At 48.2% G+C, this 21326-nt stretch overlaps 5 protein-coding genes across 5 annotated transcripts in view; 3 read left to right on the top strand and 2 right to left on the bottom strand.

The window, feature by feature from the left end:
* Window positions 1-49: 49 nt before the first annotated feature.
* On the top strand, window positions 50-809 carry Pmar_PMAR006254 (hypothetical protein; the record flags this gene model as incomplete). The annotated part of the gene is made up of 3 exons (XM_002774582.1): window positions 50-313; window positions 360-488; window positions 780-809. 3 exons carry the CDS (start codon window positions 50-52, stop codon window positions 807-809), a joined length of 423 nt encoding a protein of 140 aa, XP_002774628.1.
* A 186-nt stretch (window positions 810-995) lies between these two features.
* On the top strand, window positions 996-6897 carry Pmar_PMAR006253 (cathepsin z, putative; the record flags this gene model as incomplete). Its single annotated transcript, XM_002774581.1, has 20 exons — window positions 996-2177; window positions 2228-2318; window positions 2368-2443; window positions 2498-2683; window positions 2732-2802; window positions 3655-3739; window positions 3785-3898; window positions 3951-4073; window positions 4117-4263; window positions 4309-4401; window positions 5030-5172; window positions 5275-5399; window positions 5449-5526; window positions 5707-5922; window positions 5965-6078; window positions 6119-6174; window positions 6223-6329; window positions 6393-6559; window positions 6605-6687; window positions 6732-6897. The coding sequence occupies 20 exons, from the start codon at window positions 996-998 to the stop codon at window positions 6895-6897; spliced, it is 3423 nt and encodes a 1140-aa protein (XP_002774627.1).
* Window positions 6898-8976: 2079 nt separating this feature from the next.
* Window positions 8977-9657, bottom strand: Pmar_PMAR006252 (Palmitoyltransferase ZDHHC18, putative; the record flags this gene model as incomplete). The annotated part of the gene is made up of 5 exons (XM_002774580.1): window positions 8977-9047; window positions 9096-9213; window positions 9266-9372; window positions 9417-9545; window positions 9593-9657. Coding segments are annotated over 5 exons (490 nt in total), but the record flags the coding sequence as incomplete, so codon positions are not given.
* A 153-nt stretch (window positions 9658-9810) lies between these two features.
* Window positions 9811-10995, bottom strand: Pmar_PMAR006251 (hypothetical protein; the record flags this gene model as incomplete). Its single annotated transcript, XM_002774579.1, has 5 exons — window positions 9811-10014; window positions 10414-10492; window positions 10543-10783; window positions 10830-10888; window positions 10982-10995. 5 exons carry the CDS (start codon window positions 10993-10995, stop codon window positions 9811-9813), a joined length of 597 nt encoding a protein of 198 aa, XP_002774625.1.
* A 6818-nt stretch (window positions 10996-17813) lies between these two features.
* Window positions 17814-21326, top strand: part of Pmar_PMAR006250 (hypothetical protein) — a gene marked incomplete at both ends in the record, with an annotated part of 9635 nt that continues 6122 nt past the window's right edge. Inside the window, 12 exons of the mRNA XM_002774578.1 lie at window positions 17814-17884; window positions 17933-18043; window positions 18093-18170; window positions 18214-18277; window positions 18346-18433; window positions 18781-18910; window positions 18960-19064; window positions 19110-19239; window positions 19514-19594; window positions 19786-19868; window positions 19912-20032; window positions 20145-20234. Coding sequence (XP_002774624.1) covers window positions 17814-17884; window positions 17933-18043; window positions 18093-18170; window positions 18214-18277; window positions 18346-18433; window positions 18781-18910; window positions 18960-19064; window positions 19110-19239; window positions 19514-19594; window positions 19786-19868; window positions 19912-20032; window positions 20145-20234 — 1152 coding nt within the window. The remainder of the gene's footprint in view (window positions 17885-17932; window positions 18044-18092; window positions 18171-18213; window positions 18278-18345; window positions 18434-18780; window positions 18911-18959; window positions 19065-19109; window positions 19240-19513; window positions 19595-19785; window positions 19869-19911; window positions 20033-20144; window positions 20235-21326) is intronic.

Here is a 21326-nt window from a genome sequence, read left to right as displayed (position 1 = left end):
AATCCCAAACTTTCAAAGAGACCGGGTAGAGCATTAATTTTCTTGTGAGATGCTGGCCGAAGGAGTGAAAAAAGTTGTCTATGAAAATTTGATTTTACCTGGGAATGCTGTACTTTTGGTTGGCCGTGGTGAAGGTACTGGCAACCGTCAGAAGAGGCCAGACATGTTCGAGAGGAGTTCAGACGGAAGCATCATGGGCATCACCACAGGGATGAGAGCCGGGATTCTAGATACAGTAGTGGTAGACGGTCGAGGGAAGGTGGTCATAGGAGTAGGTCGAGGGATGATCGGTCGCGAGGCGGAGGAGGAGGAGGTAGTAGTAGTCTTGGTAGGGGGGTGAGTGAGGGGTCTGTTGTCAGAAGGGGGATATGAAAGGTCGGAGTCTCGGCGCCATAGAGAATCGAGACAATCGGCTGAGTATTCATCTCGACAGCCGGCTAGCAGTGATGAGGCAGAGTACTGGAGGGAAATGCGGGGTAAAGGAGGAGGTAGTAGTAGTAGTAGTAGTAGTAGTAGTAGTAGTAGTAGTAGTAGTAGTAGTAGTAGTAGAAGTGGTGGTGGGTGTAGTATCTCGCGTAATTGTCGCGATTGGATTTGGAAAGAAGGCTCCTTGTGTTGTCAGGTTATGGTCGACGATAGCAGGGATGAATATGAGATTTACTATCACCACCACCACCCGCTAAATTGTCCATATGGTCTCTTACGATGACAGAGTTTGAATGTTTGTTCTTTGGGGAGAGGGGAAGCGAGGGCTGCTCTCAGATCCTTTTTGTGGTTAGGGTGTTTCGCACTTCGCCGTGTCTCGATGAGTGAAGACTACTAGAGTCACCTGGGGAGTAGTTGGATTGGCTCATGGTGCGGTAGTTGACTTCTGTGTTTAGCTCATTAGGGGGGCGGCACAAGTCTGTAGCAGATAAAGAATTCACCTTTTCATTGTTTTGTATTCCATGTCGATATCAGTTCGCCCTTAGTGTTGTTGATTTTCCAATCCTTATATGAGCTTTTGCTTCGTCCGTGCCTCATCAGCAGCACTCTTCGTACTTTCTGCCTTACTCTGTACTGTAGGCGTATCGGCGACGCTCGGGGCCGAGATGGAGCTGTTCGCAGTTCCCAGCCGCATAAGGTTCTCCAAACCACTGGTGGGCACGTCGGGGCCCTCGGGGAGGTACGGAGGGGCGCTGATCCCTGTTGGCGAGGAATCGTTCTACCTTATCGGTGGGTGTACTATTCGTGGTGATGGTACTAAGGAGCTCCATAACGATATGTGGCAATTGAATCTAGGGCCGGAGAACTCGGTCGAGTGGGTGGAGCTGGAGGCCTCGGCCCCTTGGGCCCCTCGAATGCTACATGCCGTAGCTCAGCTGGATGATGGGTCCTTGCTATTGAGCGGTGGAGAGACCCAAGAGGGCCTCGCTAGTGATGTGTGGCAGTACTCCCCTGAGATGAATCAGTGGAGCTTGGTGATCGACTCGGCGCCCTGGAAGGGTAGGGCTGGCCATGTGATGGCAGTAGCAGAAGACTATGTGTATTTGAGCGGAGGCTTTGTGAACCAACGGACGGAGGGCAACTGTGATTTATGGCGTGCTAGTCTGTATTCATTGGAGAGGTGGAAAATGATAAGTTCATATTCGGCGGCCAAGACCTGCCCGGTCCTGTCTGGGTACGCGGTGCCCCCTAGGGTAGCTGCTTCTCAGACGATATCCATGTTCGGTGGTAGGAGTGTTAGGATGGTGGACTCCCAAGTGACTTTTCACAATTCCGAGTGGTCGGTGACTCCCTCCGATATGAGCTTCTCTGGCTGGCGCATGGTACGGGGAAAGGCTCGTTGGGAGCCTAGGTTCGCCCCAGGGGTAGCTGCCAATGGGGACACAGTAGTACTGGTCGGTGGGCAGGTGTGTAAGACAGCCTCTGCCTCCCAAAAGGGCTGCGAGTCGGAGCCCCTTGCTGATGTCTGGGTACGCATGAAGGGCCTAGAGTGGATACCCGCTCCTGAGGACCTTCCGAAACCGGTGGCCTTCCCTGCTGTAGCGACGTTGACAAATAAGATCGTGGTTTTTGGTGGTAGAGGAAAAGATGGTACGAGTGACGACATGTACATCACCTGTGATTACGGTTATCAAGTCGACCCCTCCGGTTGGGATTGTCAACTTTGCCCTAATGGGACTCTTCCAGGGAGGGTAGGTGGTCGGGGTACCTCAGGGCAGAGATGGAGGGATTGGATTTTCAGTACGGCGTGTGTCTGGAAGAAAAAGAAATGCGACGTACTCCGCGGGAAATCGCGGAGACGGACATGCGGCGTCGCCTGCACGAGCGGGCAAGTGAGTGATGGGTGGCCCCGAGAGCCTCTTTGATGAGAAGTTTTTTTAGGTCAGAAAACTAGAGCGGATAAGATCAATGATTTCATCGTCGTAGTGTTGCTCATCTGCTTTTTCATATGTGGAATGTAAGTGACGATGACTTTGACAGCAATGAAGTTGATCTATCTTTTACGGCTTAGATATCTGAGTTCACGGAAGATGACGTGGAAACAAGAGCAAGCACGGTTGAAGGAAGAGGAGGAGAAAAGAATTGAAGAGGAAAAGGAAAATGCCAAAAAGAAGCTCAGCAGCGGCAAGAAGAAACAGAAAGATGAGCCCGAACCTATAACCGATGGGGAAGTAGAGACCCCAGAGGGCGGCGAGGAGTGAGTGTACTTGTCCGGTCAGTTGGATCGGTATGCTTGGTGGTTTAGGTTATCGGAGTTGCCTAAGGTGGAGGAGCCTGATGAGAAGGAGCAAGAGTTGCGTCATAGGTGTCTGGAAAGTAGCAGTGCTAAAACTAGGAGTAAAAGCCTTGATTGATAACAAGTTGACTTCACTGTTACACTTCCATTGTGTTATTCAATGAGGATTAGCCTATGGGGTGGGAGAAATCACTACGTGAAACGGCGGCCTCTTCTGTGAACGTTTCTGTACGCAGACGCACTAGCGTAAAATTGCTCTGGAATTCACATGAGGGGATTTTGGGTTGGGGTCGTTGTTGGAGGCCCCATGGGGTCAACGGGACGGCTGACGGAAGAGCATAACAAGAGGCGACAACTGTGAGAGCCAATAGTGAGATGAGCGAACCGATTCTGAGATCGTCGTACATGTGCGATGATCTTCGGATCGCACGTTTTCTGACATGATGCATTATATGTATGAAATACAGTGGAGTTTCACGCCCCGTTTTACGTGAGGTGGCGAAGTAAGACTCTGTGAAAAACGTGATACTCGCGGTGATATGCAGTAGTCGTGAAATATATTCCTCACTAGTGTGTTTTTCATATCACTAGGTTGGTGAAACTCCAGTATAAATGACATACAGTAACATAAACGGTATATTTTGTGACGTACAGAATGGCGTCTGCCACACGTACAGCTATATGTTTTCTTTCTGATACAGTGAACTCAATAGAATCGAATGATATAGGTGTGGAAGCATTGAAAATATATGGACACCCAGATGCTACTCGTGTGCACGACGATTAACCGAATGCTTGATTTCCTTATTCATTTCTATTCTCTCTGGCACTTAAAACTTGCTGTTTCCTGGCGACAACTGCTTCGATGGCTTTCTCGTGTTGAATTGTGGACCACTTGGTTCGGACCAGGGACTATAACTTGTAGGCCTCAGCTGCGATGAAAACTCTCAAGGAGGTCATCGTCGTCCTACTCCACCTGTCAACGGTTGGTGGCCATCGAAAGGGATGCTTCGTGAAGTAGCACATGAGCGGCTATAATATTGAAAACTCGGCACTTTACAGGTCGCCCTATAGGGACTCTCTCATCCTATCCCCGACTCCAACAGAGTTGCTATCTAGCGGGCAAGTCGGTGCCTTACCACATTCCGTCGACTGGAGATACACCACAGTTCGCACGTGAGGACGATGAGTGTTTATCTCTCATTTGGCATCCATTTTCACCCTATAGGCCTGAGGGGCCCCGCAGGGTCAACTTGGCGTCGGCCGCTAGGAACCAGCATATACCGAACTACTGCGGGGCCTGCTGGAGTTTCGCGGCAGTGAGCTCGTTATCCGACAGAATAAATATCATGTACGAAACCGGTGACAACAAAACGCTTAACGTTGCTCACTAGGACTGGCGTTACTAAACAGACTAATCTCGCGATGCAAGTGGTTCTCAACTGCGATGAGTATGATAACGGGTGCCACGGTGGAGATCCTATAACAGCGTTTAAATTCATCAAAGAGGCTGGTGGCATTCCAGACGAGACCTGCCAGGGGTGAGCGCCTCAGTAGTGAGAATTTTGGTGACCAGCACTGGATAGGTTCGCGGCGGAGGGCCGAGACACTGGACGCTCCTGTGAAGCAATGGATGTTTGTCGCGACTGCAACTTCAATGGCTGCTTTCCGAGGAAACAGTAAGAAAAAATAGGAAATTTTTCAGAAAAATTCTGGAAAAAAATTGATGCCATTCTGTGTTAGAAGAATATGAAGTTACGACTAACGGGTGAATTTCAGCAAGTACGAGCAGATAGCAAAAAGATGTTGCTCGAACCAGTGTGGATGAATATGCACATGCTCAACTACATGTGTTGGTGACGATATAAAAAAATTCCGAAAAAATTTAAAAATTTTCGTTGGTTTTCGTATAGTTATGCCCTAAAATGTTGTGCATATTCCCATCATTTAGTGAGGATATTGTCGAGTTCAGTTGAGGAAACCAAACATATATTTTTATTTTTGTATTTGGTTTTTTTTACTTTCGGAACTCTTCCATGGACAGGCCAGAACTCTCTCACTCTCATTGCTGAATGGCCATGCTGTAGCGCATGTGGAGTTCCCTTGCCATCCATAGTCACCAGCTAGTTTTTGTATACTCTCGTATACTGTATAATTTTGGTATACTTTGGGTACTCTTCCGTAGAGAGCTTAGAACTCTTTCACTCTTAGTGCGACCCGGTTACGCAGCGTAACCTACATACGTACGCAGCTACAGCGTAACTTACGCTGTAGCACATTTGCAGTACCCGAGCTACATATCATCAGATACCCGGTGTGGGAGATAGATGAATACGGCGAAGTGAATGGAACTGAAGCGATGATGGCAGAGATAGCTGATCGTGGGCCTATAGCTTGCTCGATAGCAGTACGTCGAGTGGCGTTGGTTTGTGGACAGTATGCAGTAGCAGGTCACCGAAGCGTTCGAGAAGAACTACACCAATTTTGACGTTTTTGAGGACATGACGGGTTGGGTCAGAGTGTGTTGGTTAACGTGAAAGGCACCATGGTAGGAGCGACTGAACCGGAGCACGAGATTGCGGTGGTTGGATACGGAACGACGCCGGAGGGAATACCGTATTGGATAGGAAGGAACTCATGGGGACACTACTGGGGCCACAACGGCTTCTTCAGAATCGTAAGGAAGCGCTACTGTGGAGGGGGAGATTTCACTTGGGGGCCCTTAGGTACGTGGAAAGAACAACTTGGGCATTGAAGGAGACTGTGCTTGGGCAGTTCCGGCGAATGGAGGGAAGCCCAGGAGGGTGAGCAAGTGTCGTCTTGCTTTGCTGAGAAATTACTCTGTGGAAAGGATCCTATCTCAGCAATAGAGTTTCAACCATACTCAATATTCTAGCTATGTAATGGTCTGTGGAATATTTCCCCACTAGTGTTTTTCATATCACGGGTGAAACTACTCCAATGATAGTATGAGCCGCTGATAGGTGCAATTGGAAGGCGCTTCCTCGTCCCCCCCTATGTGGAAAATCGGCGCCCCGGCCTCTCGAGCTGGATGCCGTCGGCGTGCTAGACTCCAACGGCCTTCCAGAAGCCGTCGTGGAGTTCTGCCTCATGTGGCTAGCATTACTGAAGTCCCCCTTGCGCTGGATTGGAGGAACGTCAGTGGTGTTACCAGCTACAAGAGTTGGGATAAAAACCAGGTAGGTCGACGGCGCCTCCGCCCTCTAACTTAGCATTCTCAGCATATACCGCAATACTGTGGTTCTTGCTGGGCCCAGGCGGTGACTTCAATGCTATCAGATAGGATCAGCATACAGCGGAACGGGACGTGGCCGCCGATCAACTTGGCCCCTCAGGTCAGCTCGCTGTTATATACCCTCATGATGGTCCGAGCAGGTTCTTATCAACTGTGAATATGGTGGCGACTGTGAAGGAGGAAATCCTGAGGAAGCGTAGCTGCTTCGTCTGGACGTTGGGTGACTCACTAGTGCTTCTCGCAGACTCTCTGACATTCACGACCATGGATTGCCCGATCAAACCTGCCAGGCGTATCTGGCTGAAGACGTGGGAAAGTGTGACGCAATGCATCGTTGTGAGGAGTGCTTTGGTGGCAACACCTCTGAGACTTTATGGCCCGGCACTTGTCATGCCATCCGAAAGTAATTCCGAGTATCATCTGAGTGGATGATTTGTATATTTGGAAGATACAACAAGTGGTACGTTAGCGACTTCGGCTCAGTGAGCGGCGTTGAAGATATGAAGAAGGAAATTTTCACGAACGGTCCGATCTCATGTGGAGTTTTCGCCACGGAAAGGTTCGAGGCATATACGGGAGGGGTAGGTCATAGACCTGCGAGGAACGCCGAATGAGGATCATAGTAGGTATATGAGGAAGAGGTCAGCACGGTGGGGACCAATCACGAGATATCAGTCGCTGGCTGGGGTGTCTCCGAGGACGGCATTGAGTGAACTCTGTAGATCTCCGGTTGCTTGAGAGCTCTCTCTTTAGGTATTGGATAGGCCGCAATAGTTGGGGGACGTATTGGGGGGAGGATGGATGGTTCAGGATGAAGATGGATGAGAATAACCTCAACATAGAGACGGATTGCTATTGGGGTATTCCTACTGATCGAAAACCTTATGTGAAGTCCATGGAAGTGGAAGTCGCTCTTTAAGACCGTTGTCTTCATCATGCAGCAGTAATGTTATCTCAATTCTGTTTTTGTTACAACACTGACGATGCGTTACTAAGTTGGGAAGCTCACCGTTCGCGTCGGATACCTTCCATCGCAGAAATCAAGTAGCCTTGAGTGTACAGAATGTAAAGTCAAACGAAGTACTTCCTATAAGGATTCCAGCCACTCCTGGCACACAGAGCCCTTTGGAGCTTCTTGGCACGAGAGGTGAATTTCGCCTCGAGATAAGCTTCCTGAACTGCTTGCAAACACTCAAGTATCGTACAAGCATTCACCAGTACGGTCGTGTATACAATCACAATTCAATGGATCACAATGTTCTCCACAGTACCAACAATGACCAGGATTTGCACAGGGGGAAGAAGAAATGCTCTGAGCCAGCAAAAGTTATAGTCCTTTGGAATGTGTCTAGTGTTACACCAGGGTCGGCAGGAGCTCTAGGAGGACAAGATAAGTAGCACTCTGTTGCCGTATGTCGAGTCTTGTGTGACGATGGCTTATATAAACCACTATCAGATGGACCTGCCCACGACACGACTATCCTACTGGGATAATCCAAGGACCCGTTATTGTTTTGTGATGTCGGCAAATTTGCCTCATCAGCTCAGAATTACACCATCTCCCATAGTTTCAAAGGCCCAGCCAAGGCCATGGTCCGGACCACCATCTGGCCTTCCGTGACCATCTGTCCACTTAGAGGGACACGGCACGGCTACTGGGCATCATCTTATCTGGTCCCATCATACGCGTTTCGTTATGGTCCAGGACCACTATGTGGACTCACTGTGGTACTCAACAGCAAGTCTATTCGTTGATACTTAGGAGTCTTATGATAAGAGAATGATGACGAGAATACAACAAAAGTAGGCAAGTTGGACGGACAGCGCCGGTCTTAGTGGTCTATTACAAAAAGCAGAAACGTGACAATCACAACAGAGAAGTGGCAGGAAATTCTATCATTATAATGGAGTAAAATTGAGAGTATCGGTTCGAACTGTCGATAGCGATGATAGTCATCGTGTTATCGCCTCTAGAGAGTGACGATGATGCCAATAGCAACAACATAGCCACATCGTGTAATCACAGTGCGGTCTTATTCAGGTCCACACCTGCGAGTTTCACTATAGCATTTGGAATCCTTATCACCGGACTGGGGTCTTCCACTGAATCTGAAAATCCATTACCAAATCCCGTCAAAGTCGTTGGGCTACCTTTTTTCATGACCGATAGTTCCGCAAGATTCCCTGTCGTCAATCCAGTATCATCATCTTCAGTAGCGCCTCTTGAAGAAGCCGTAGTCCGATCAACTGCTGGGGTCGATTCTTGAGATGCTCCCCTATGCGGCACCTCGGGAGTAGTTATCTGTTTATTCGGTAGAGGCAAAGACCCTACCAAAGGCACCTACACAAAGGTCCTCGAGAGGTGTGTCCTCGACCGTCTTATGGGTGTCATCATCAAGGCCACTATGCATGCATGGTAATATCACTGGGGGGAGGGTCGATGGTAAAACCTATACCAACGAGGCTTCACAAATACGACCGATGGGAATGTACAAGAGTGCAGAGGGTGCAGTCGTATTCGGAAATTCAATATTTCGCGATAATCCACTTCAGAGTGAAACTCCAGCGAAACTTAGATATAATAACGAGCTATCACGTACTACTAGTAAAGTGAAATCACTAGGAAATAGTAAAGTGGAAAGGTCATCATATTCAGGAGGGTTACTTCTATAAAAATGAGAAAGAGCAGATTCCACACGCCTCATGTCACAATACACCTGTATCACAGACTGAGTAGAGTAGGTCACAATGGCCACACTAATTAAAACAATATTACTACCACAATTATCACAATTTTGCTTTAGTTCATGACCAAGATCGAGTACTAGGAAGTACTTCCATACTAGCACTACGACCCACGGCAGTCCTATGATACGTTCATGAGGTTAATGGCAATAGTTGCCTCTACCTCCCCTTATTAATACCACAGTCCCCTTCCTCCTATCGAACTTAGATCCCTTCCGTCGGGCCTTAGCGACGCCGTACATCATATTACCACTAGGGCCTCGGTAATAGGGATTGTCGATGCAACCATGCGAAAGTGAATATACCCCCTTAATTTGCTCATACCTAAAGGGGCCTCCATCCCCACTGGGCCCATGGCCTGGCTGGACTTACGTTGTTTGGGCCGTGAGAACCAGATAAGTGTGGTAGAGGAAGAGCCCCACTGTAAACCACATGAATAGGGCACAATACACCAGTACTACTATGGTCATAGGACTTGCCTCTACTCCACCTGAATCAACCGATAAGGAACCTCACAGTAGGAGCCCTACTACTGCTACTACCTACGAAGCCTCCATTGTCGTCAGAAAGGATAACCAGATGAGCGACTGATAGACCAAGCCCGAAGAGTGTCAACGCAGCTGTGCAAGTGATAAAGCTATAAAATATCCTGAAAATAATTGTGGTCGGGTTGGTTGCATAAAATGGCAGTACCGATAGTTGCCGCCACCTATACATGTACCGACCCACGGACAATGGTGGTCGAATCTTGTCACGCAGGTATCACAGGTCCCACAGTGGGTAGCCCTCGGGGGCCTATAGAGGTGACATGTATGGCAATACCTACGAAAGAGGTCGGCCTTGACCGAGCGAACCTTATGAGTGATTACTTTAATCGAAATGGGTGGTTGCTGAGTACGCAGTCCTGCAAACGGGGAGGAGCCCGAAACCGCTTCTAAAATGCAGTGTGTGGGAGGGGAGAGAAAATATGCACATGGTCAACTACATGTGTCGGTGACAATATGAGAATTCTGAGGAAAGTTTTGGGAAATTCTTGATGGTTTCTGATCACTTCTGCCCTTATTCGTGCATCAGAAAACTCTTGAGCTCAGCTGGAAAAAGGCAACTTATATTCCAATACTAGGAAGAGCCCAATAAGCAGGAGTACCTCTCCAGTGGCTGGATCCTCATAGGCCCCATGAGATTCCAGTCGTGGTAGGATACCAGGATCAGAGTAAATTGTTTTCAGGAGGAGGAAGAGGGTTATGACTTCTAGTATAACTAGGATGACCATAACGCCCACGTTGAAGTCCTGAACAGAAAACCTAGTGCGTGAGGAAATACGAATATGGTCAATTGCAGATGATGATAACAATGAGAGAATTCAGACGGAATTTTAGGAAATACTCTACGGCTTCGTTTACATTTCAACCATAAACCATCAGAGTTGATATCTATAGGGCAATGGGAAAGCCCGAGAGGTTTTGCTGTACAGCAAAACCTGTATATTTCAACACCGCGAAAATCGATAGCCATATAGGACACTATGGCAACAGAGAGAAGGAATATATCAGAGGTAGTATTTACCTATGTACTACCGGAAGTATAACAATGCTTTTAGGGAAGAATTATTATGCATAATTTTGGCACATAAATTTTGATGAGAAAGTAATGAGGAAAACAGTAAGGTGAGCTTTCCCCATAGACCTACTGGAGCCACAAAGACGTCCAAGAGCACCGATGGCACCAAAATCGCAATAATAGTACCATAACCTTGCTTCCATCCAGGGCTGAGGAGGAGGGAAAGGGATGGTAAGTGACTTACTCTATATTGTACTACCCACTAAGACACCAGCCATTTAACCATATTTTAACGTCACCATAGCAGGGCTCAGTGACGTATGATACTCGTATTCCCTGCTCTTTGGTAGAGAAGGATGATGTGGATCCTGATGGGGCCTGGGATCCTTCTATAGCGACCTCAGGGGGGGTCATACCTTCGCTGTTCTTATCTGCCTGTTGGTCTTGTCTAGGACCGCCGCCGCCGCCCCGATCGGGTGGCGGCGTACCGTCATGTATTACTGTCATTATACAACCTATATACTGCTGATGATAACGGCATCCTACCAACTTCGTTACGGACCTGTTTCATAGGAGTAAATTGCGCCTTAGCCTTGAATAACGCCCTGAGTAATTCCTCCAGTTGCCGCTCAATTAAAGGCGTCTTAAATTAAGTACCCTTATGAAACCGGCCTGACTATGTCTCACGTTTGACTTACATCTCAGCTTGCATCGCAACTAGATAAATTTACTTTCAACAATTCATCGCAGTGGACCCGGGCCGTGGGTCCCAGTGGAGGCACTCTTTGGTCCCGGTGGAGGCACTCGGTAAAAAAGATTGTCTTTTAAGGGGGAACGCGGGCCTACGGCCCGCATAGTCCCAATAACGTCTTCTTGTCCCTCCCGCGGTTCTAATAGACTCGTGCAAGTCCACAGTTGACCGGCTGCGCGCCGGACCATATATTACGGAAAAATGTCCGGTGCCGGGAATCCCGGCCCGGGATCGAACCAGAAACCATACCCAGCCTCTGCGCGGCGCACCTAGCGTTTGCGTTCGCATAGCATGATCATGCTTCGTGGTGGCTGTCATAGTTATGGGTCACCTATGGCGGGACAGGGCCCTTGTGACACAGGGGCATCATGGGCAGTGCGGGCCGTCACCATGTAAACCCACCGGCCCGGTGGCACCAGGGCCCTATCTCTGGCAGGAGGGCGAAACGGCTCGGAAGGTAGGATGGTGAATGCATCTGGGTCTTTTTATTGTCATCGCCATCAGGTTACTCTATCATGGCCCGCCATTAGGATACTAGATACACGAGATTGATTCGGCGACAGTAATTTTGGGTGAACATCGCACACTCATACATGAATATCCCGATGAATGCGACAAGTCGAACGATTGATAGATAAAATTAATGTAGATTATCGTATGATTGATAGATAAAATTAATGTCGATTATCGTATGATTGATAGATAAAATTAATGTCGAGTATCGTATGATTGATAGATAAAATTAATGTCGATTATCGTATGATTGATAGATAAAATTAATGTAGATTATCGTATGATTGATAGATAAAATTAATGTCGATTATCGTATGATTGATAGATAAAATTAATGTCGAGTATCGTATGATTGATAGATAAAATTAACGTAGATTATCGTATGATTGATAGATAAAATTAATGTAGATTATCGTATGATTGATAGATAAAATTAATGTAGATTATCGTATGATTGATAGATAAAATTAATGTAGATTATCGTATGATTGATAGATAAAATTAATGTCGATTATCGCATGATTGATAGATAAAATTAATGTAGATTATCGTATGATTGATAGATAAAATTAATGTCGATTATCGTATGATTGATAGATAAAATTAATGTCGAGTATCGTATGATTGATAGATAAAATTAACGTAGATTATCGTATGATTGATAGATAAAATTAATGTAGATTATCGTATGATTGATAGATAAAATTAATGTCGATTATCGTATGATTGATAGATAAAATTAATGTAGATTATCGTATGATTGATAGATAAAATTAATGTAGATTATCATATCTCCGGCTTCATCCGGAAAGGCCCCGCCCGTATTACTCAGGCCTTACAGCGACTTGTGGATGTCGCTCCACGACAGCTGAAGCAATACCATCTCTTGCGGTTACCTAGTGCAGCTTCGTGACCGGATGTTATTCCAGCAGCCGTGGCGTAATGTGCAGCGCAGTCTATGTGCCACCATTTGTGTAGGCATTGGGAATTGCTGCACTTGATCATTGTGACGTATGCACTATAGCCCCTTCCGCATCCGCAGTACAGAGCATCATCTTCTGCTGGAGGATGTGAAGGCCAGGTAACATCTTCGTAAGCGAATCGGGTCGCCTGTCCATCGTCCTCTCCAGGTGACGACCTCTCTGTCATTCGATCTCTTCCAAGGTCCCAAGTTCGATCGGGAGCTTGTTCCGCTGGTGAGTTTTCGGAGCAACTGGCCTCTGCCGCCTCAACCGAGTGCTCTTCTTCAATCCCCTCTCCTCGTTTAGGATTGGTTGTCGTACGCAGACCATACCTAACAGTACTTGGGACGCTTGGCTCTTGTATAAGGCCACGAGCATCACGCTTCTGATGGGGTGGTCTGAACGAGGTCGTCACAGCAGCCCAGTCCCTGATTGCCTCCGCGGACGTCTCGAGTCCCATACTGTAAGCAATGCATATAACATGCTGGCATACGAGGTTTGCGGTCCAGCCATGACAGGTACACCAAGGACCTGCGGGAGGCGATAGATCCAGGTCCGCTGATCGAGTATAGCTGACGATCGAGTACGACTTCTTCATCTTGGCGGCGGCGTCGAGTGAGTCGTATTGGATACAGCAGAATCCCTTGATTGCGGCGTTGTCGGAGCTGTTTATAAGATCTCTCAGGTCCGCAGGGACGGTCTCCTTGGTTCTGTCGACGAAGAGCCATCTGACCATTCCCCTGATCGACTCATCATCATGTCCAGGGAATCTCCACGAGCGAGGTATTTGACAGAATGAGTTATTGACGTACAGCACTGCAGCTTTAGCACGCAGTTCCCTGCTAGGTGCCCCCCGAACAGCAGACTTCCCGTATTGCGATATCGTCGTCCAGGCGCCTGGCTTCTGGAGCATTGCTGCGAATTCGGACAATGTCAGTTTCCTTCTTTGGGGGATTATTCGCTCCTTCATCTCTCGGTTGAACCGCTCCACCGCGTTGTTGGTTCTTGGTCCCGAGAACTCTCCTGTATATGATCCCCAGTAGCTGCGCCATTTATTCGGATTCAGGTATTCCTCCCAATCATCGAAGAAGGTCTTCAGTGCGCGACGGTCGGCTGCAAAGTTGAGCGTTGGGAGGATACCTGCAAAAATGGACTCATACAAGTCGACTGGATAATGCGAGGTTAGATTACGAGACTCGATGAGGGCAAGCGTGGTCAGTGACACGACGGGCACGAGTCAGGTCGATTCAGATTCTGTGCAGTGAAAGACTTACCGTCTTTCCACTTGGTTATGAGATGGTCTCGAAGCCTCGTCCACTCTTCCCGGCTGAAGCTGTTGGCCAATACTTGTAGGTCCTGCCGTAGCTTGTTCCACAGGTGAGTCGGAAGCTTACTCTTCCCTTTAACCTCTCTTGCGTTCTTGATGGCGTGGAAGTAGCAACTGTGGACCCTCAGGCCCGGGTATGCCTTCGTGGCTGCTTGGTAGAGTGCGGCCGAGCCGTCGATTACAACTTCGGTCGGCCCAGCATCACCGAAGCCCAGCCTCTCGCTCAAATGCCTCACATTCGTAAGTAAGTGGTGCATAGACGTGGTCGATTCCCGGTGTATGACCGCTACAGCGACCGGCCTGGCCGTATCTTTGCTTGACAAGCGGCACACTATGCCGAGGGCGAGGTCGGTGTGGAGAACATTGAATGTTGCGTCTATCCCGAGCACATCTGCTTCCCTTCCGTTCTGGAGCATCCTTGCCGTCGTGATAACAGCGCAAAATTCCTTCAAGCTTGGTTTCTTCCCCGGTCGGAAATGCTCTCCGTAGGTGCAAAGAATGTCGTCAAGCACGAAGGCTGTATCTGCCGTTACTGCCACCTGTACATCTTCTGCGCTACCTCTTTGACCCTCAACAGCATCCAGGCTCCTGAGGATTGCCGGAATCTCATGGAGGAGATCGTCGGCACTCTTTGTGATCGGCCCGAGAATGGATATCGAGTCGCGCATATGGAGATGGGTTAATCATGGTATCGCCGAATTGTGGATATTTCGCTCAGGAATGACGGGTTCAGCCGTGGTTCTGTAGGATCGCCATTGCGAACCCCCGATAACGCAGCCCACGATCAGTGTGAGCCTACTAATTATCATTACCCTTGTACTGGTCGCGCATATGGAGATGGGTTGATCATGGTTTCGCCGAATCGTGGATATTTCGCTCGTGAATGATGGGTTCAGCCGTGGTTCTCTAGGATCGCCATTTCGAACCTACAATACTCCGACCAGTGGTCAATTGAGCCCACCGGTTGCGCACGTACGTGCAACTCCGCCGCACACACGTGACCGTGAACTGGAATACATGCCCCGCTTGCTCAGCAACTTGGTATTAACTCAGGCCACGCTCCCTTGTGATTTACTCGCAAGTTGCAACTCAATACTCTGCTGGCCGCTACCGAGAATGCATGCTTAGTTCTTAGTCGAGGAATCCTCGACGAGGAGAGGTGGAATCACGATTCGCGAGGTACAGGGTCACAGATTATCTCCGGCACGGCACTCTCACTGTCTGAGTCCTTTCAGATCTAAAAGACCGTCAACAACTCACGACACTTCGAACGATCCCGTAGCGGGATCCGCGAGTACTGCCCAATAAGTAGAAGATTGACTACCAGACAATACCACGACGATCCACGTTTGGCGACGCCGTCACCGTCGCGGTGGCTCACCTCGTGCCGTTTCTGGCTCGACTTGGCTCCGCTGTGAACTGACCTGATGCTTCTGAAGTCCGATGGCACACGGGAGTCGGGAGGCGGAATCGGGTGAACTGGTAATCGGAGCTGAATCCCCGAGTTATCAGAGAGATGTGAGATCAAGCGAACAAACCTTCCAGTATGACCGGCTCCGGTTGGAATCCTGTCCACGTAAGGCACGGCTTCCGCTGGAAGAACCGTCCGAGGCGACGGCGTCAGCATCCGAGTCGGACTCGGATTCCGAGAATAAAGAAGAGAGCTGAAGATGTCGCCGCGATAACAGAGGCGGTGCATCACACAAATCTACCTTATGTCTTCCAAGACCAAGGAAGCGCGGCGCTCGCCCAACCACCACGTCTTTAGTCTTCTCCGGCTGTAGCATCTGAGAAAATAGGGCTATCACAGGACCCAAACGAGCTCCACAGCGGAAGAGAGAGCGCAGTTCCTCAATGCTCTGCATCACTAGTCAGAGGCTCTGTGGCTCTGAATCTCTGAGATCTACTACGATGGCGAAATGCATGAATTGTCTGTGCCAGCGTCCCACGTATCAGACGAATACCCGTCTCACCTGTCCATCTGACGGCCTCTCCGGAGTCCTCGAATATGGGAATACAACGTCTTCATGGATGGATAAACTGTCCGTAGCATCGGTACCATCTTCCCGGCATGAGAACAAGGAAGGCTGCTGGAGAAGCTAGATGACCAACGGTCATAGACTCAGGACCTACCCTATGTATGCCCAGACTAAATGCACCCTGCGTGCAATTCTTCATCCTGTTAGCGAACTCATCCATTGGTGAAGCCTAAGAAGAGTAGCGCAGCGCTACTAGCGCTCGAAGCTTCTAGCACATAAGCCATATGGCCGAGCCTCTTGCTACCTCTTCCGCTGGTGGACACCGAGGAGGTATGGACAGGACCAACTCTCTTTCGTTATATTCACTGTCCTCTGCAGGTGGTAGTATCACCTCCGCTTCTTGAGAACCCCGAGAACTTCCGCGGTCCGCAGAGGATCGCGACTCAGCATTGGCGTTTCGTGGCTTCCTTGCGACTGTTGAGCGGCACATTATCAAGTTCGCGTCACACCATCTCAAGAAATACGATCCCATCTTCGCAGCCTCCTTCCGCACACGAGCTAGGTCGGCTCTACGGGTGGCGAGCCCCAACCTGGAACCCTCGGCGAAATTAATGCCCCCGTCGTCAGGTTGTAGAGTGAGCAAGCGGATCCACCTGCGCGCGATATCACGCTGTAAATCGGGAGGGAGATGCTTCAATATCTGCTCCTCAACCTCGTTGAGAACGTAGTTGCCCCGGCTTATGACTCTATCAAGAGTGCGAGAGCAAGATTTCTTTCGATCGGCCCATTTGCCAGGAGGTCTTCCCGGAGGAGGCATAGAATATCAAGGCAATTTGTGGCACCAACTCGGCTACAAACATCATTAGTTCGAATAACTCAATTCGCAGTTCAATATTTGATTCCCAACCTCCATATACATGCATTCAATGGTGCATTTAGTTAGCACTAGACCGCAAGGGAACACCGACGGCAGGAGCCTTGACGTGATCAGAACCTGAAAGACATGGCAATAAGCTCCTTAGAAGGCGGAACCATCACCCGCTTACTTATCGAGCCCTCTCATTCGTGTGGGTGAGTCCTCCACGGATAGCCAGAACGTCTCCATGGTCGAGGCTGAGAACGGGTTGTACGTTACAACTTGTAACCGCAAAGCACAGATTTTGTGGTTACCATCCATCCTCTCCCTCAAGGACCTCAGTGAATGAGGTCTCTGGTTCGAACCCGGCACCGGTCATTTTTTAATAATAAATGATGCGCAAAGTGGTTCAAGTGCTGACTTGCACGAGTCTATTTGAACTGCGGGAGAGGCCATAAGACGTTATTGGGACTATGCGGGCCGTAGGCCCGCGTTCCCCTTTAAAAGACAATCTTTTTTACCGAGTGCCTCCACCGGGACCAAAGAGTGCCTCCACTGGGACCCTTTTGCGTGGACCCGCGCAGGTTCGAGTCCCACGGAGGATATTTTTCCGTCAAGAAAAAGCCGCTTGTTTTCTGCTACCCTTTTTTCAAGGCCGTCGTGCGGTACGATAGATGCTCGGGCGATCTGAGGACACTGCCATTTCAGAGATGGCTACTACCATGAGCCTTCTCTGAGATGTGGCCGTCGGATACTCAACCAGAGTGTCCATCGAGGGAGTCGTCACCATAGCCAGCCTTGTACTCCGACATAATAACACAACTCCTCCAAAACTTCAAACAGAACCACACATAAGAACTTTATCATCTTTCGCCGAACAAGGGACAACCGTTTTGGTTGACAACGGCACAATGCAGAAGAAATACTGCGAAAATCTAACAAGTGTATGATTCTGTTTCCACCCAAAAACTGCCAACATGATCACTGGAGTTTCACCCTAGTGGTATGAAAAACACTAGTGAGGAGTATATTTCACGACTACTGCATATCGGGTTTTTCACGAAGTACCATTTCACGTAAACGGGGCGAAATTCCACTGCTCATCACGGAAGCAATTTCCATGTTCTTAGTTTATCAGTTTTATGGCACCATCCCGACCGAAAAAGAAGGGCAGCGGTAGTCATCATAAAAAGGCAGGAAAAAGTCAACAAGGGTAATACCTGGTGCAAGCCTCGTACCAACGACGATGATTCGAATGTAGACGGCCGCCGAAGGATAATTGTTGTGATGATGATGGAGTTGGCGCTTTGGATGCTGAGGATTATGCGGAGGAAAAGAGGCATTTTGATGAGGTCGTTTGGAGCTTCGAAACGTACCGTTGCAGCATAAGGTTGTTGTCGGGTCATGACTTCTGTTTGCAGATATACGGAAGATTTCCGAGTTGAATTAGAAACGTTACAGACTAGTCTGCTGTCACTAACTCCCGAGGAGCTGGAACTGTATGTGCTGGTGTTTGGAAAATCTTCACTGTGCGCTCCTCAGGTGGGGTGGCAACCCGGAAGAGTACATGGGAAAGATTCGTGAACGGATGGCTGTGAATCAACGGGTAATTGTAGTTGCAATTAAGTGTAGTGGTAGTGCTTTATAGCGGGGAAATTGGGGAGGTTTGCTCAGGTTTGCCATTTACTGTCGGAAGTGTCCACACAGATGTTCAGTGAGACCAGCCCAAGGACGGCAGCTAGAGTCATCAAACCACCTAAAGGTCAGCAGGTTTGTCGCTTTCATCGAGTGTTTGGCAATATTATTGATGAACTCCAACACAGTGCCAGGATAGAAGCTCTTGTAGAAGTTGAGAATCGCTACTGTGATCGTCTCCGGAAAATTCTCAAATTGATCTATTCATGTGAATAGCCAGTGTTGGAGGAATATATGTTCGCTCTCTTCGGCTGAGCTTAGGGGGGTCCTCACCAGTTGTAGAAGTTTAGTTATGAATTGGTGTAGAAGTGTGCTGGAAGCAACGAAAATTTCCCAAAATTTCCTCGGAATTTTCATTTTGTCATGGACACATGTGAATAGCAGCTCTCTGAGTGGTTGTTGATACATCTGTAGGGTATCAATCGCAGCCGCGTAACATATCCAAGGTCCGATCGACACTCCGACAGTTTGTTCGGGAATGGTCAGCGGAAGGCGAGGAGGAAAGACGGCAATGTTTCCAGCCTGTTATTGATGCACTCAAGAAGTATGCATTTTTCCCTATATCTGAGATGCTGTTCTGAATCCAATCTTAGATATGTTCCCACTGGTGGCAGGGTGATTGTACCGGGGTGTGGTATGGGCAGGAGCGTTCTTGAAGTATGCGCGGCTGGATACGAGGCACTTGGAAATGAGTTTTCGTGAGAAATTATACGAAAATTGTTTTTTATGGTATGGGAGTTTAGGTACCATATGCTGATAGCTTCAAATTTGATGTTAAACGTGGGTCTTGATCAGCGCACGTTGAAGGTCTATCCCTACCTTATGAGTTTGGGAGGACGGAAAACGAAAGACGCGCATCTCAGGGGAATCGAGGTAAATGATCGGCAACAAGAAGCTGAATGGAATTCGATTCACAATAATAAGAACGAAAATTTGTAGGAGGTGTCCCTGGGCAGTGTTGGAGTATATGGTTGCTTTCCTCGGCTGAGCTCTGGAGTTTCCTCACCACATTGTGTAAATCTAGGATAGTAGCATGCAATAGCCAACAACAATCTTTGAGAAATTCTATATTGTCATTGTAGCACGTACTTGCCCCTGTGCAGACTTTCTCGTAGTATTCCTCAGTATCATGTTGAGTACCATTCAGGTACCCGACGTATCAGCCTATGATATGGCGTGCAGTAGTGATACTGGTTCGATGGGAATGAGCGCGGGAGAGTTTGTCGAGGTAAGTAGAGGGATGTCTGTGGGAAATTGGCAGTGTTGGAGCTTTTGATGTAACGCTTCAACGAGACGAGCCGATCGGCGTATAATAGTAACTCTTAGTAAAAGAGGCATGGAACAGGGATCAATGCAACGAGAAAATATCATAATAATTGACTACCGCTCCCCTTTCAACACAGTTCACATCACTTTCAGACTTTCCGTGGTGAGGAGCACCTTAATGCATGGGATGCTGTGGCGTCTATATTCTTCATAGACACTGCTAAGAACGTTGTCCAGTAATAGGTATCATATTGGCAAGAAGTGGCGATGGTGTGGTAGGTATATAAGGGTGCTGGCCCATTGCATAAAGCCTGGAGGAGTCTTCATCAATATTGGACCGCTGTTGTGGCACTTCGCTGAGAGCAAGAATGATATCAGCATCGAGCTGAGTTGGGAGGATGTAGTAAAGGAGTGGTATGATAATGGAGCCATTTTGTGGCGCAGTGAAGGAGCTTCCACGTTTAATTCCTAGCAATTGGCGTGGTTTTGGAAGCACCCGGGTTCGATCCCAGGTACGACCATTATTGGAAGTTTATTTCGACATCGTAGAAGAGAAGCGCTTGGATGCCAATTATGCGGCGAATCTGGACAGCCTAGCAGAAGTAATATTTTACCGCGCGCCACGAAATTAGTGGTTTCGTGTACTCAGTCCTTGTTCCACTGTATTTTCTACGTGGCTCGGAGGAATAATCATCCAGTTGAAGGGAACTCCAATTCGGTTTATATTTTGGAGGAAGAGGAGGAGCGGAGAAGACGACAAGAACAACAGCAGCATCAGCATCACAGTGGAGGTCCTTGAATAGGGCCTTTTCGTGCGTGTGCTATACTGTGTTGAGTTCCTTGGCGGGTTGAGGGTCAGCGGGCTATAGGGTGGACGGCGTCGGAGTGTATAGTTGGTCTCATTAGCTGAGCTCGGGAGTTGCCTGAGGTACATTATGAACCTGAAAATCTGTGGCAATTCCCTCATTGTTGTGGTCAACACGCGTAGTTGACCATGTGCATAGAAAGCGTATCATTTGTGAGTTTGAATTTTGAGAGAAGTTTCGATATAAAGCGTTAAAATGGGGGCTAAATTGGGTGTGTTATGGTATATACTATGTTTGGGTGTTTGCTACTATGAGCATACCAGCATCATTTCACTGCGGTCATTATTGCAGATATAATAACGTTCTGTAATCGCGAGTAGATACTTGAAGTTTATTTTCTGTCATCAAAGCCATGGTACTCTACCATCTTAATCAGTCGATCTTATTGGGCTTCTGCTGTGCCGCGTTATTGCTTCTAACTGCTGAGGCGACTGGAAGCTTTCAAGTACAGCATTGTATTGATGGAGATAAGTGTGTTAATCGAGGCTTGTTGAAGATTGATGACGGCAAGGTGGTAGTCGTTGGTTGGTAGGGATCTCGGCTAGGCTCTGCTTCGATGGTTGAAGGAAAGTCGTGTGAATTGTTGAAAGTCCTCAAGCGAGATAGGAAAATCGTCGATACTCGAGGGTATCCTTGTGTGGTCAACTGTTATTCCTAGAAATGCTCGAGTATTCAGATTGCACAGTTAACGTATACGCAGAATTTTACTACCCAATTTGATCTGTCCGAAGTCTTGTTATTGTTTGTGGACGACCAAGTCTAGAATTCCACTGAAAAGTGCGTATCTTATGGCGTTTGAAGCTTCTGTTCGAGAGATTATGAGTTTTA

The sequence above is a fragment of the Perkinsus marinus genome (assembly GCF_000006405.1).
Source record: "Perkinsus marinus ATCC 50983 genomic scaffold scf_1104296958234, whole genome shotgun sequence".
NCBI classification, from domain to species: Eukaryota; Perkinsozoa; order Perkinsida; family Perkinsidae; genus Perkinsus; species Perkinsus marinus.
The sequence above is the reverse complement of the archived record's forward strand: the minus strand, read 5'-3'. Positions and strand labels throughout refer to the sequence as shown.